At 42.0% G+C, this 16,507-nt stretch overlaps 1 protein-coding gene across 1 annotated transcript; it reads left to right on the forward strand.

Annotated features, from left to right (window-relative positions):
* Nucleotides 1-9,622, forward strand: LOC110328338 (NXPE family member 1-like; the record flags this gene model as incomplete). The annotated part of the gene is made up of 4 exons (XM_021207787.1): nt 1-449; nt 3,705-3,766; nt 8,660-8,872; nt 9,087-9,622. Coding segments are annotated over 4 exons (1,260 nt in total), but the record flags the coding sequence as incomplete, so codon positions are not given.
* Nucleotides 9,623-16,507: the final 6,885 nt, after the last annotated feature.

Consider the following 16,507-nt stretch of genomic DNA (forward strand, 5'->3'; position numbering starts at 1 on the left):
GGAAACAGGAAGGAGTATGGTGGGGACTTCCTGAGGGCCAGGATTTCCTCCCCTGCCCTGAAGGCAGGCGCTTCTGGAAAGGTGACAGACTTCAACAATGGCACCTACCTCGTCAGCTTCACTCTGTTCTGGGAGGGCCAGGTCTCCCTGTCTATCCTGCTCATGCACCCCAGTGAAGGGGTGTCAGCTCTCTGGAGAGCAAGGAATGAAGGCTACGGCAGAATTGCTTTCAAAGGTACTTTTGTTAATGGCACGTCCCACGTCACAGCTGAATGTGGCCTGATTCTAGACTCGTGCAGCGAGCTATGCAAATACCTGTACAGTGGTGGTGAAGAAGTCTTCTACTGCGAGAAACCTCGACACATGCCCTGTGAGGCCCTTACCCATGTGTGTACCAAGCAGCAAGATGTTTCTTATCTCACTGCCAAAGAAAAAAACCTTTTTCAGAAGTGAGTATGTTTTCAGTACAATGAGAGATCTCCCCCAGCAGAGCCTCACTGCCCATCTCACTACTGAAGAAGCCCCTCAGGTGCTTCCTCCACTCAAGATTCTGGGAAGACCTGTGTTGTCTTTACTGGGCCCCCCATCCATGACACTTTGCTTTCCTATTGACATACTCAATAAAAGGGGCTGCCCGATAAAAAGGAACCGGATATCTGCCTCTGCTCCGCCTGACAACCAATGTCAACCGGTCAGGTTATGTTATTTTACTATATACAGATCTAGGTCTTACGAAATATCTTCCAAAGGAAATTACCCTGCTGTAGTTCGGAGGTGTCTTACCCTCTCCGTTCAAAAGATCTGATAGTGTCATGATCCCCTACCTCCTCCATCATAGCTGGTATGGTTTGCCTCGTAACAGTCTTTTGTTCATCCACTTACCACCAAGCCTTGTGAAGCTGTAGCGTTCAGAGGGTCAGGCTTCGTCGCTCATTTCACCACAATTACTGTGACCACTAGCTGGCAGGACTCTGTCTTCTTTGCCATGCTCTACTTTGATTCTTTCTCCCACCCACCCATCTCCTCCCTCTCCCCCTCTCATCCCCTGCCTTTACCCCCTCTCTTTCCCACGCTCTCACTCCCTCCTTTGCCTACCATAACATGTTTTATTTATTTATTCAGCAGGCATCGTCACAGCATACTCTAGGCCAGATGTTTAGTGCTCCAGCCACAAAGCTCAGCTCTACTCTCTCTCTCTCTCTACTGCAGCCTGAGCAATCCCGCTAAGAAGTCAGCTCCCACCAGGCATCAGCTCATCTCCTGAGCAGATTTGGCACATGGGCCCTTCTTTGGGTAGAAGACTCCTTCATTCTCCTCAAGTTGTAGCCTAGCAATTCCTGGAAGCCCTCAGCTGCACAGGCTCCCCAAACCTAGTTGCCAGCCTGCCTCTTCCTGTCAGTCATGACCCTGAGACACCTATCAGTTGGAACCCTTTTTGTTTTCATTTAGCCAAAATCTATACCCTCCCTACACAGTCCACACACACACACACACACACACACACAAACACACACACTCACTCACATGCACACTCACTCACATGCACACTCACTCACATATGCACTCACACATATACATATTCACACACACACTCATACACACTCACATACATACACTCACACTCATACACACATTCACACACATTGACTCACATACACACACTTATACACACACTCATACATCCTCACACACTCACATACACACTGATACACACTCTCACACACTGGTACACATACACTCACATACACTCACATGCACACACACACTCACACACTCACATACACACACACTCACATACTCTCATACACACACATACACTCACGCACATATACACACTCATATACCCTCATACACACTTACACACTGATACACACTCTCACACACTCACACATACTCTCACACACTCACACGCACACCACATTTCATTTTCCTTTACTTCATAACAAAATAAAAACAATAGATAGTTCCTCAGTGACTCCTTTCTTAACAGTTTTCAAAGTCAAGTTTCGAATCTTTTCTCCTTAAGCTATCAGACACAAATGATTGGTAAGAGTAAACGCCACGCATGGGAAAATTGCACACTGCAGAATCCTGTCTAGCATCCATGCTTGAGCTCCTGGTATGATGTCCCCCACACCCCTTCTGAGGAAGTAAGAGCACAGCTAGGTTTCTGTTCCTTCTCTTTTATTTATGATTATGAAACTCACCAAATCTTTCCCTACCCACTAACTACTCCTGTGTCCACAGCAGGCATTTAGTTCACACAACAAACTGAACTCTATTTTCTTTTTTTTTAAAGATTTATTTATTTATTATATGTAAGTACACTATAGCTGTCTTCAGACACTCCAGAAGAGGGTGTCAGATCTTGTTACAGATGGTTATGAGCCACCATGTGGTTGCTGGGATTTGAACTCTGGACCTTTGAAAGAGTAGTCGGGTGCTCTTACCCACTGAGCCATCTCACCAGCCCTGAACTCTATTTTCTACCAATCACTGAGATAGGTATTGAGGCGAGAGAGTGACCCAGCAAATGGACTACCTTCCTTCAGATAACTTTGCTCTATGTAAAACAAGTCTGGCTTTAAAAAAGAGCAACTGAAGATGAAATAGCAGGAAGCAGGACTGAAAGGGGAAGCTGGGGCCCTGTGGTGAGCAGTCCATGTGCTACCGTAGAAGTCTAGACTCCTCGAGTAAGTGATGGGAGAGTGGCTGACTTTAAATAATAGCCAACGAGCATGTGCAGTGGGAGAGGATGCTGTGTCTTTGTATTGAAGAACTTAGATATCTTTAAACAGAGACAGGGAGGATCATTGTAATTTAAGGATAAGATTATGACTTTGAGTAGATGATGTGGGAGCAGTTTTTTGCTTTAGGATTTTATGATTATTTAAAATGTTTACGTTTTACCTATTCATTTTACATCCCATTCACTGGCCCCTCCTGCTTGCTCCCTCCCACAGTCCTTTCCCCATTCCCCCTCCCCTTCTCTTCTGGGCAGATGGGAACCCTCCTGGGTATCCCCCCCCCCCACCCTGACACTTCAAGTCTCTACGAGGCTAGTGGCTTCCTCTCCCACTGAGGCCAGACAATTAAGCCCAGCTAGGAGAGCATATCCCATATACAGGCAACAGCTTTTGGAATAGCTCCCGTTGTTCAGGACCCACATGAAGGTCAAGCTGCATATCTGCTTCATATGTGTGGGGAGGCCTAGGTCCAGTCCATGTGTGTTCTTTGGTTGGTAGTTCAGTCTCTGAGAGACCCAAAGGTTCAGGTTAGTTGACTCTGTTGGTCTTCTTGTGGAGTTCCTACCCCTTAGGGGCTGCAATCCTTCTTCCTATTCTTCCATAAGAGCCCACAGGCTCCATCTACTGTCTGGCTGTGGGTATATGCCTCTGTCTGAGTCCGTTGGTGGGCGGGGCCTCTCAGAGGACAGTCATGCCAGACTCCTGTCTGCGAGCACAACTGCGAGTATCATGACTGCATGTGGCAAATGCCCTGGACTCCAGAGACTCTCAGCAAGGTAGAAAGCACTCCAAAATCCTACTTCATTTATAATACCTCAGTGACCTTTGAAATAATAGTTTCTAGTCATATTAGCAGAAATTTTAAATGAGCCCTTGCTTCCCTTACAAGCAGGTGATTCATGCTGCATATGTTCAATGACACATGACAGGCTAATCTGTCATTTTGTCTCTTTGAAGGTCCAACATAGGAGTTGAAGTGATGAAGAACCCGAAGTATATTGCTGTCTCCCAATGCAACAGTAAGTCCCTTCTCCCCTGTGGTAGCTGTTTCTTTTCCTTCTCTCTTCTCTTCTTTTTCTCCCGATGGGATCTAACTGTGTACACCAGACTTATCTTAAACTCACAGAGACAAATACATTGCAACCATTAGTACACCTTCTGCAATCCCTAGAGTAATTAAAAATATTATAGAATCCCATATTATTGGCCATGTATTGCTCATGATATAAGCTAACCATGAAATAAACAATGAGCTGATGTAAGAAAACCATGTCCTGGGATACAAATATGCACACGGTATGCTTTAGAGTAAACTGGCAGGGCTGTCCCATTCGTAGTGGGTTATCATGCAAATAAAAGTACAGATTATCTTCTTGGTGCATTATTAAAGCAGGGAATATTCAGTAATGGCAGGCCTGAAGTGCCCACACTTGCAGTGTTCAGCTGTTCAGGATGCAGTGCTGCCAAGCCCCCTAGAAGTCCAACTGTTCCACAACAACATAGCTATATAATTAGTGGCATCAAAGGAAATCCCATTTGGCAACTCAGCTACTAAGATTCGAGAGTTTATTCCGGGTGAGGTTGATAATTCTGCCACCAGCGCCATGCTGCCACTTTGCCCATGGGTCACCAATAATAGCTACCCATGGGGAATTGGTTTCAGGACCCAGCTTGGAGACCTACATATGTAGATGCCCAAACTCCTTGCATAAAATGGCCTAGCATTTGTACATAACCTACGGGCTTTAATCAGCACTAGAGTACTTCTAATACTTACTATAACTTAAATGCTGTGTAAATCGTCCCAATACAATTTTGTTGCCAGATTACAAAGGAGGGAAAAAAAGTATTACCTGTTCAGTACAGATGAGTGTTTTTCCTGAATATCTCCCATGCGTGATTGTTTCAATCCATGAATGTAGAGCCTATGGGTGCAGCAGGCTAAGCAAGGACCAGTGAAATGGCTCAGCAGGGACAGACATTTGTCACCAAGCCTAACAACCTGACTTTGATTCCCAGGACCAACATAGCAGAGGAAAGAACTAACTCCTGTAAGTTGTTCACTGACCTCCACAAGAACACCACACCATGGAGCACACACACACACACACACACACCTTTTTAAATGCCACAGAGAGCTAACCTTAAAGTGCAACCATTTAATAATGACTCTATCTTGAGGGCATGGCCAGAAACTACAAGGTCCTTCCTTGAAGGAAGGAAGGACGGCATGGGGACAGTAAGCAGAGATGGCAAGTCCCTAATGTCTGCTCCTTGCTTGATGATAGAAGCCATTGTTCTAACCCAGCTCATAGTCAGCTGTCTAACAGCTGCTGATTGCTGTGGCTAACCTGTGTCTGGGAGCATGAACAGAATTGATACGTTCAAATTGTAGGGCCTGTGTTTAAAAGCAACTTCCATTCCTCTACTATTTCTCTCCTTCCCCCTGGCTGAACTGCAGCTAAAATGTGAGAGGAAAAAACCCCATCAGGCCTGGGAGGAGGCTGTGTTAGAAACAGCAGAACAACAAGATGAAAGGAACCTCGGGCCTCCACACTGTACTACATGTTAGTCCAGGCCTCTTCCCTCAGAAACATTCATTCCCTGAAGAGGAAATCATTTCTGCAGGTAAACCATGCTCACTGACTCTTCCTATGGCACACCGGTCTAACTCAAGAATTGGCATTAGTGCAGAGATGATGATGATGTGGCAATAGGCTATGAGATAAAAATGCACCTGGGTGCTGGATCGATTGGTTGCCATGTGTGATGCCCCAGGAGCCAGCCCTAGCACTGTTCTTGGCTCAGGTAGCAGCGTGGAGAACATGGCAAAAAAGTGGCGCGAGCAGCCCATGCCACGCCATGACAAAACGCCGGGTGCCCTGCCACCAGGATGTCTAGGAAGATGGAGAGTGGCAGGTGTCGTGACAGTGGGGCCTGAGAGAGCAGTTCAGTCCATGTGAGGGACAATTTGTCACTTTTAGCAAAGTCCCACTAAGACATTGTCGAGCTGGACATTTCCCCCCACAGTGTTTAAATGGACTCGCACTCGGAAGCGTTGAGTACCATGCCTGTGTTAACATTATCTCACGGATGAAATGGAGGCAGAGGGCTTACTGATAAGGACACCAACTGGCAGGCCAGTGTAGCATCACTCAGATTAAAGACTTCAGGCACCAAAGAACCAATGGGAATGACAAGGAAAGAAAAAAATATCACTTTGAGATAATGATCATATTTGGAAGAAAGCAAACAGAGGGGAGTTGAGATGACCCAGAATCACTCAAAAGACTGAGTAGGGGAATCAAATCATTTTTATACCACAGTATTTTTTTCACTGTAAGAATAAATAATGTTCACAGTATTTTTATTATTACAGAGAAAGGAGGAGCACAGTGTGGTGGTGAACTACTTTTTCTTTTCATTAACTTATTTATTTATTCACTTTACATCCCAGTTATAGACCTCCTCCCTGTTCTGTCTTCACACAGTCCCTCCTCCTATGCCCCCCTCCCCTTCTCCACTAAGAAGGAGGAGGCCCCCCTCACATCACTCCACCCTGGCACATCAAGTCACTGCAGGACTAGGTGCATCCTCTCCCAGTGAGAACAAACATGGTACCTAGTTAGGGGGACAGCATCCATAGGCAGACAACAGAGTCAGGGACAGTCGCTGCACCAGTTGTTGGGGGACCACAGAAAGACCAATATCTGCTAATGGAGCCTCACCTCCTCCCAGGTCTCTGGCATGTCCTAGAGATGCCCCCCACCCACCCACCACCGATTTCCATTCTCTCCCCTGCTCCCTACACCTGTTCCCCCAACTGCCCTATTGTCCTCCCTATGCCCTCTCTCACCCAGTTCCCTCCCTCCATCCACCTCCAATGTCTATTTTATCTCCCATTCTGAGAAAGATTCCAGCATCATCCCTTGAGCCCTCCTTGTTAATTGGCTTCTCTGGGTGTGTGGACTGTAGCACAGTTATTCTGTACTTTATATCTAATACCACTTAAAAGTACATATCATGCATGTCCTTTTGGGTCTGGGTTACCACACTCAGGATGGTATTTTCTAGTTCCATCCATTTGCCTACTCTAATAGCAGTAGTATTCCATTGTGTAAATGAATCACATTTTCTTTATCCACTCTTCAGTTGAGGGACACCTGGGTTGTTTTGAGTTTCCAGCTATTATGAATTAAGCTGCCATGTCCACAGTTGAGCAAGTGTCCCTGTGTGTACAGTGGAACATCTTTTAAGCGTATGCCCAGGAGTGGTATTCATGTAGAGCTATTCCAAATTTTCTGAGAAACCACCAAACTGATTTCCAGAGTGCTTGTACAAGTTTGCAACCCACCAGCAATGGAGGAGTGTTCCCCTTGCTCCGCATCCTCGCCAGCATGTATTATCTCTTGAGTTTTTGATCTTAGCCATTCTGATGGATGTGAGGTGGAATCTCAGAGTTGTTTTGATTTGCATTTCCCTAATGATCAAGGACATTAAACATTTCTTTAAGTGTTTCTTGGCCATGAGAGATTCCTCTGTTGAGAATTCTCTGTTTAGCTCTGTACCCATTTTTTAATTGGGTTGTTTGGGTTGTTGGTGTCTAATTTTTCTTGATATATTTTGGATATTAACCCTCTGTCAGATGTAGGGTTAGTGAAGATCTTTTCCCATTCTGCCAGCTGCTATTTTCTCCTATTGACAGTGCCCTTTACCTTACAGAGCTTTTCAGTTTCATGAGGTCCCATTTATTAATTGTTGTTCTTAGTGCCTGAGCTATAGATGTTCTGTTCAGGTAATTGTCTCCTATACCAATGAATTCAAGGTCATTCCCTACTTTCTCTTCCTTTTTAAAAAAATGTATTTATTTACTTATTTGTTTGTTTGTTTATGTGAGTACACTGTAGCTGTGCAGATGGTTGTGAGCCTTCATGTGGTTGTTAGGAATTGAATTTTTAGGACCTCTGCTTGCTCTGGTCGGCCCCACTGACTCTGGTCAACTCTGCTTACTCAGTTCCTGTTTGCTCCAGCCCAAAGATTTATTTATTATTATACATAAGTACACTGTAGCTGACTTCAGACGCACCAGAAAAGGGCGTCAGTCTCATTATGGGTGGTTGTGAGTCACCATGTGGTTGCTGGGATTTGAACTCAGGACCTTCGGAAGAGCAGTCAGTGCTCTTACCCTCTGTGCCAGCACCTCCCACCCCCACTTTCTCTTCTATTAGATTTAGTGTATCTGCTTTTAAGTTGAGGTCGTTGATCCAGTTGGACTTGAGTTTTGTGCAGGGTGATAAATATGGATCTATTTGCATTCTTCTACATGCAGACATCTAGTTAGACCAGCACCATTTGTTGAAAATGCTCTCCTTTTCCATTGTATGGGTTTGGTTTCTTTGTCAAAAATCAAGTGAACATATATGTGTGGATTTATTCCTAGATCTTTGATTCGATTCCATTGATCAACCTGCCTGTTTCTATACCAATGCCATGTAATTTTTATTACTATTGCTCTGTAATACAGCTTGAAGTCAGGGGTGGTGATACTTTCAGAAGTTCTTTTATTGTACAAGATTGTTTTAGCTATTCTGGGTTTTGTTTGTTTGTATTTTCAAGGTCTGTAAAGAATTGTGTTGAAATTTTGATGGGAATTGCATTGAATCTGTGGGTGGCACACCACTTTAATCTCAGCATTCAGGAGCAGAGGTGGGCAAATCTCTGCGTTGAAAGCTACCCTGGTCTACAGAGTGAGGTCCAGACCAGCCAGGAAAAAGAGTTGAAGTGCTTAGCACCTAAATATAACTAGTAGTCAAAACTAAACTAACAGGAAAAGCGGGGAGGGGAACTAAGGGAGGGAGCTGGGTGCTTGGCTCATGCCATTAGAACGGTTATCCACAAATATCTGTTACCAGAGAGTGAAGACGTGAGAAAGCAATGTGAGATCGGAATGGAGGTTCCCATACCTAGCGGTTACACTTTACAAGGAAGGTGGGTGTCAGCACAGTGCACCCAGCGCCTGCTAAACTCAAGTCAGATAAATGACTGTCTGAAAAGAAAGCTCATTTACCTCCTGGGAGACTCCACACTGCGCCAATGGATCGAGTACTTTCCCAAGGTTACACAAAGTAAGTAGTTATCTTTATGTTCTTCCAGAAACCCAAGCTGGCCCTGTGGGGCTTTGATGTGGCTTCACTCCTTGCCTGGGCTTTGATTTTTGTTTTGCTCTCTGGGTTTGAGTCTTTATAGTTATATTTTAATCTCCTCTTAAATATTGTTCTTCCTTTTAACATGTATTCATTCTTAACTTCCGGTTAAAGATCTTTTCTGTTTTCTTTCCAGCATTGAAACCTTTTGACCTTCATGGGACTGGACCATTTAAGAAATATTTGCTTTTGGATGCTGAAAGACACACACTGGTTGAATGGAAGAAACACAGCCACCCTTTCATCTCTATGCACCTCTACTCTGTGATAGATGATGGCTATATACCTCAGGAAATTGACCGCTTACCAGGCGACAAAGATACTGTCATAGTCATTACCTTGGGCCAGCACTTCAGACCCTTCCCAATGGAACTTTTCATTCATAGAGCCATCAGTATCCAAAAGGCTATTGGACGGCTCTTCCTCAGAAGCCCTGATACTAAAGTCATCATTAAGACAGAAAATGTTAGGGAGATGAACGTAGAGACAGAGAAATTCGGAGACTTCCATGGTCTTATTCAGTATCTAACCGCAAAGGAGATTTTCAAAGACCTGCATGTGGGTACCGTTGATGCCTGGGACATGACCATTGCATGTGGTTCCAATATTCTCCATCCACCTGATGAAGTGATTAGGAAGCAGATTGACATGTTTTTAAACTACATTTGCTAAAGATACATCACTAGGAGCCAATGTCTCCAGCCATGTACCCTGTGTTTCATCAGGGAAGTTTTATTCAATTTTGAATTCTTTTTTTTTTTTAAGTCAAATTTAAAAGAATCTGTCTTGTAGTAGAAATGCAACTAAGCTAAAAGGGAATCTGCTCAGCATGCATGAAGCCTGGGGTTCATCCTTCAGCACCACACCAGCAGGGCATAGTGGCACATCCTCAGGAAGATCAGATGTGAAGGTAATCTTTGTTATCTGGTCAGGTCAAGAAGAGCCTGGGGTACATGAGAACATTCCTTGATTAAAAACAATGGTCATGATTGTGAGCGGAAACACACCTAAAAACAGTGACTACAGAGAGGCAATATAAAGCCAAGAACACTAGGTGTAAAGGGCAATCTTAGAATATACTGTCCATTTCTGTGTCGATAAACACCTTTATTTGTTAGGCAAGTCCAAGTCATGCTTTCTGTTCCTCTTAGCTAAACCAAATGACAGGAAATGTCAAAGAGAGCAGCATGTTGTTGTCATTACTAAGATTTTTTATTCTGCAACAGAACAGAAAGTAAGTATTTGTACTGGCTAGTTTTGTGTCAACTTGACACAGCTGGAGTTATCACAGAGAAAGGAGCTTTAGTTGGGGAAATGCCTCCATGAGATCCAGCTGTGGAGCATTTTCTCAATTAGTGATCAAGGGGGAGAGGCCCCTTGTGGGTGGGACCATCTCTGGGCTGGTAGTCTTGGATTCTATAAGAGAGCAGACTAAGCAAGCCAGGGGAAGCAAGCCAGTAAAGAACATCCCTCCATGGCTTCTGCATCAGCTCCTGCTTTCTGACCTGCTTGAGTTCCAGTCCTGTATCCTTTGGTGATCAACAGCAGTATGGAAATGTAAGCCGAATAAACCCTTTCCTCCCCAGCTTGCTTCTTGGTCATGATGTTTGTACAGGAATAGAAACCCTGACTAAGACAGTATTCTAGGTTTGGAGGACTATATATTGCCTCTGTCACCACTATTCCATTCTGCCACCAAGGCACAAAACAAGACCATCATATAAGCAAATAAAAATTTTTTTTAAAAAAAAGCCCTAGTAATAAATACTGAAAATTGAATCTTATTTAATGTATACATGTCAGAAAATGTTATTATTCCTTTTATTTTCCTCTGCTACTTTTAAAAAGCAGAATCCATTCCTGGACCACCGTAACTAATAAATAAATAAATAAATAAATAAATAAATAAATAAGCACACACAGTTAAAGACATGGAGACTGACATGTTCAGCCTCTGGGCCATGATCCTGGACCACCGTAACTAATAAATAAATAAATAAGCACGCACAGTTAAAGACACGGAGACTGACATGTTCAGCCTCTGGGCCATGATTTGCAGACACCTTATTTAAAACAAATAACAACAACAACAACAACAAAACAGGAAAACTTGAACAAAAATCCCTCAAAAACTAATGAGGAAAACACTGTCAAACTGTAAGTGCGAGGAGGGGAGGGGGGGGGCGAACTCCTGTCACAGAAAAAACAATCAATCAGAAAACCACAAGGAATGTTTCTCACCTAACAAAACACAACAGTCATTCCTTAGGAAGTTGGTGGCGTATGGCTTTTCCTGGGGATGCAAGAACATGCACACTCTGAGCACTGACAGAAGAACCACACGACTCCCCCAAATCTTGGTGAGGGTACAGGGATGTTTGGAAGAGTTGTTTAAAAGAGTATAGATGGCTTTTCCTGTACAGTGCTGAACAACCCAAGACCTCTAACATGCAGGGTACTACACACACACACACACACACACACACACACACACACACACACACACACCTACCCCCAATGAAAAGTGACAGCTCTAGCCCATCTCTCAAGTTGAAAAGCAGGAGACAGACTTTGGAATGCTATTCCTCAGTAAGGAATCAAGCTAGGGAACTCTGTCTGAGAAAAACAGATGTCAGCCACTATTCCTCCCGGAACACAACAGTCTAAGTCCAGCCCAGGCCACCAAGTGAGTTCTAGGCTCGTGGGGACAGAGGAGGACAAACATTAGTGATAGTCAGCTGGTCATTTCGTCTGACAAATAAAAGATTAACTAGAAAATTTGAAACGGTGGCCAAACATAAGTTCAACACACAAAATTTGATAATTTTATCACTGAAGAAACAGACATGACTTAAATTTTATGGTACCTGCATAGATACCATACACACCTTTCATTCAGTATACTATGTCATAGGCATTTCATACTATTTATGCATATATTTATTTGTTATTCTCTCATATATTTCATCTCAACTGCAGTGTCCTCTCCCCTGCTCTCCTCCCAGACAGTCACCCACTTCCCCTCTCCACCAGATCCACTCCTCCTGTTTTTCTTCAGAAAAGATCAGGCCTCACAGGAATATCAACCAAACTCAGAATACGTTACAATTAGACTAGGCACATACTAGCCTCATATCAAGTCTCGACAAAGCAACCCAGGAGGAGGGAACGGGTCCCAAAAGCAGGCAAAAGAGTCACTCAGCCCATGCTCCCACTGGTAGGGAATCCCACAAGAACACCAAGCGACACAACCATAATATATATGCAGAGGACCTAGGTCATATCCATACAGACTCCCTGACTGTCAGTTCAGTCTCTGAGCCCTGCTTAGTTGATTCTGTAAGATGTGTTCTGGTGGTGTCCTTGACCCCTCTGGCTCTTACAATCCTTCCTCTCCCTTTCCAAGGGATTCCTGAGCTCCATCTAATGTTTGCCTGTGGGTCTCTGCATCTGCTCCTTTCAGTTGCTACACAAAGCTTCTCTGATGACCATTATGTTAGGCTCCAGTCTATGCGTGTAGCAAAATATAATTAGTGATCATTACATTGGCTTTTTTTTTTTTTTTTTGCCAGTGGTGTTTGGTTCTATCCCATGTCTCCTCGGTCCATCTAGCTTCTGGTTTCTGGGATGAGTTCCTGCCTATAACATAGTTCTTAAATCGGTTAGCCATTCCCACAAGTTCTGTGCAACCAAGCACAACATGCAGGCAGGACAAGTTGTAGGTCAGAAGTTTTGTGGTTGGATTTGTGTCCCAATCCCTCCACTGGAAGTCTTGCCTGGTGACAGAAGATGGACAGTTAAGCCTCAGTACCCCAATTACGAGGAGTCTTCTCTGGGATCACCCTCCTAGATTGCAGGGAGCTTCCCTGGCAGTAGGTTTCATACCTCATTTCCAAAATATCCCCTAATTCGTCATCTCTCCTCCCTATGTCCCTCCCCAAATCTGATCCCTCCTGTTCCCATCCCCACTTGCTCCCAGGAAACCAATAAATCTTTTCTATTTTTCCTTCCCAGGGAAATTTTTGTGTACCCACTTGAGCCCTCCTTGTGTTACTTAGCCTCTCTGGGTCTGTAAATTGTAGCATGGTTACCCTTTATACCTGAAAGCCACCTACAAGTGAGTCCATACCATGTTTGTCTTTCTGTGTCTGGGTCATATCACTCAGGATGATTTTATTTCTAGTTCCACCCATCGGCCTACAAATTTCATGTCATTGTTTTTTAACATATAAGTAAATGGTGTAAATGCACCACATTTTCTTTATCCATTTTTTTGGTTGCGAGACATCTAGGTTGTTTCCAGTTTCTGGCTATTATGAATAAAGCAGCTATAAATATAATTGAGTAAGTGTCCTTGTGGTAGGATGGAGTATCCTTTTGGTAGAAACCCGGGAATGATATACCTGGATCTTGAGGTAGATTGATTTCCAATTTTCCAAGAATACACCATATTGATTTCCAAAGTGGCTGTACAAGTCTACATGACCACCGGCGATGATGAAGCCTTCCCCTTTCTCCACATCCCTGCCAGCATGAGCTTGTGCTTTTATTACTTATCCATTCTAACAAGTGTAAATTGAAATCACAAAGTCATTTTGCATTTGCGTTTCCATAATGACCAAGGATGTTGAACATTTATGTGTTACTCAGCCACTTGAGATTTCTCTGTTGAGCAATCTGTTTAGGTCTGTACCCTATTTTTAACTGGATTATTTAGTTTATGTCTAGTTTCTTGAGTTCTTTAGATATCTTGGATATTAGCCCTCTGTAAGATGTGGGGTTGGTAAAAAATCTTTTCCCATTCAGTAGGCTGCCATTTTGTCCTTTCGATGGTGTCCTTTGCCTTACAAAAGCTTTCCAGTTTCATGAGGTCCCATTTATTAAGTATCAATCTTAGTGCCTGTGTTATTGGTGTTCTGTTCAGGAAGCTGTCTTCCAATGCCAATGTATTCAAAGCTGTTCCCCACTTTTTCTTCTATTAGGTTTGGTGGCTGTGATTTTATGTTGAGATCTTTGATCTACTTGGACTTGAGTTTTGTGCAGGATGATCTTTTTGCATTAATTTACATGCAGACATTCAGCTAGACCACCATCATTTGTTGAAGATTCTTTTTTATTCCATTGTATATTTACAGCATCTTTCTCAAAAATCGGGTGTCCATAGTTGTATGAATTTATATCTAGGTCTTTAATTAGATTCCATGGATCATTTTTTTTTCTGTTTTTATGCCAAAACCATGTGGGGTTTGTTACTATAGCTTGAAATTGGGGATGGTGATACCTCTGGAAGTTCTTTTATTATACAGGATTGTTTTAGCTATCCTGCGCTTTTTGGTTTTCCATATGAAGTTGAATATTATCCTTTCAAGGTGTGTAAAAACTGTGCTGGAATTTTGATGGGGATTGCATTGAATCTGTAGATTGCTTTTTGGTAAGATGGCCATGTTTACTATGTTGATCCTAATGATCCATGAGCATAGGAGATCTTTCCATCTTCTAATGTCTTTCTTTCTTCAAATACTTAAAGTTATTGTCTTACAAGTCTTTCACTTGCTTGAGTTGTTAGTTCAAGATATTTTATATTATTGGTTGGTATTGTGGCGTTGTTGTTTCTCTGATTTCTGTCTCAATCCTTTGTCATTTGTATGTGAGGACTACTGATTTTTTTTAAGTTAACCTTGTATGCAGCCTCTTATCTGAAGGTGTTTATCAACTATAGGAGTTGCCTGGTAGTTTTTTGGGGGTCCCTTATATATACTACCATATCATCTTCAAATAGTAATGCTTTGACTTCATCCTTTCCAATTTGTATCCCCTTGATCTCTTTTAGTTGTCTTATGCTCTAGCTAGAACTTCAGGTACTGTATTGAGTAGCTATGGAGAGTGTGGACAGCCTTTTCTTATTCCTAATTTTAGTGGAATTCTTTGAGTTTCTCTCCATTTAATTTGATGTTGGCTATAGGATTTCTGTAAATTATGTTTATTATGTTTAGGTATGTCCCTTGTACCCCTCATCTCTCCAAGACTTTTATCATGAACAGGTGTTCAAGTTTGTCAGAGGCTTTTTCAGCATCTAATGAGATGATCATGTAGGTTTTTTTCTTTCCATTTGTTTATATGGTGAATTACATTGAAAAGTGTTTTATATGTTGAACCATCCCTACATTTTCAGGATGAAACCTATTTGATCATAGTGAATGACCTCTTTGATGAATTTAGGATTCCATTTGAGTATTTTTGCATCAAAATTTTAAGAGAAATTGATCTCAAATTCTCTACATTTATTGAATCTTTGTGTGGCTTAGGTATCAGGATGACTACATTATCATAAAATGAATTTGGTAATATTCCTTCTTTTCTATTTGGGAGAATAATTTGAGGAATATTGTCAGTAGCTCTTCTTTGAAAAATCTGGTAGAATTCTATGCTAAAACTGAATAACCTTTAGAGTTTTGTTTGGTTGGTTTGGTTTGGTTTGGTTTATTTGGTTGAGAGACTTTTAATTATTTCTTCTATTTCCTTTGAGGCTATATGTCTATTTAGACTGTTTATCTAATCTTAATTTAACTTTGGTAAGTGGTAGTTATTAATAAAATTGTTCACTTCTTTTAGATTTTTTCTACTTTTTGTGGAATGAATGATTTTCAAATATGACCTAATGAGTCTTTAGGTTTCCTTGGTGTCTGTTGTCATGTCCACCCTTTTCCTATTTTGTTAATTTGGATAGTTGGTGTCTTTTAGTTAATTTGGATAAGGATTTGTCTATCTTGATTTTTTTCAAAGAGCCAATTAATGCTTTGTTTCATTGATTCTTTGTATTGTTCGCTTTCTATTTTATTGATTTCAGTCTTCAGTTTGATTATTTCCTATCTACTTCTCTTGTGTGTGTTTCCTTTTGTTCTAGAGCTTGCAGGTATGCTGTTAAATTGCTAGGATGAGATTACCAATTTCTTTATGTAGGTTCTTAGCGCCACGAACTTTTCCTCTTAGCATTGCTTTGTGCCCCATAATTTTGGGTATGTGTGCATTCTTTTTCATTGAATTCTAGGAAGTCTTTGATTTCTTTATTTCTGCCTTGACCCAGTTAACATTCAGTAGAGAGAAGCTTTCTGTTGTTTCTGTTGTTGTTGAAATACAACTTTAACCTATGGCAGTCTGTTAGGATACATGGGATTATTTCAGTATTCTTTTACCTGGTGAGAGTTGTTTTGTGATTATGTAGTCAATTTTGGAGAAAGTTCCTTGAGGTGCTGAGAAGTAGGTATATTCTTTTGTGTTTGAGTATAATGTTCTGTAGCTCCATGTGGTTCATAACATGTTATCTCCATTATTTCTTTGTTTAGTTTTATGAATATGTGAGGTTCTATGTGTGATATCAGCTTTGGTAATGTTTCTTTTGCAAGAATTCTCTTGCATTTGGGGCATAGATGTTAAGAATTGAAACATCATCTTGGTAGATTTTTTCCTTTAATGATTATGAAGTGTCCTTATCCATCTCTTTTGATTAATTTTGGTTGAAAGTCTATTTTGTTAGATATTAGAATGGCTACACCAGCT

This window comes from Mus pahari, chromosome 10 (assembly GCF_900095145.1).
Source record: "Mus pahari chromosome 10, PAHARI_EIJ_v1.1, whole genome shotgun sequence".
Lineage (NCBI taxonomy): Eukaryota > Metazoa > Chordata > Mammalia > Rodentia > Muridae > Mus > Mus pahari.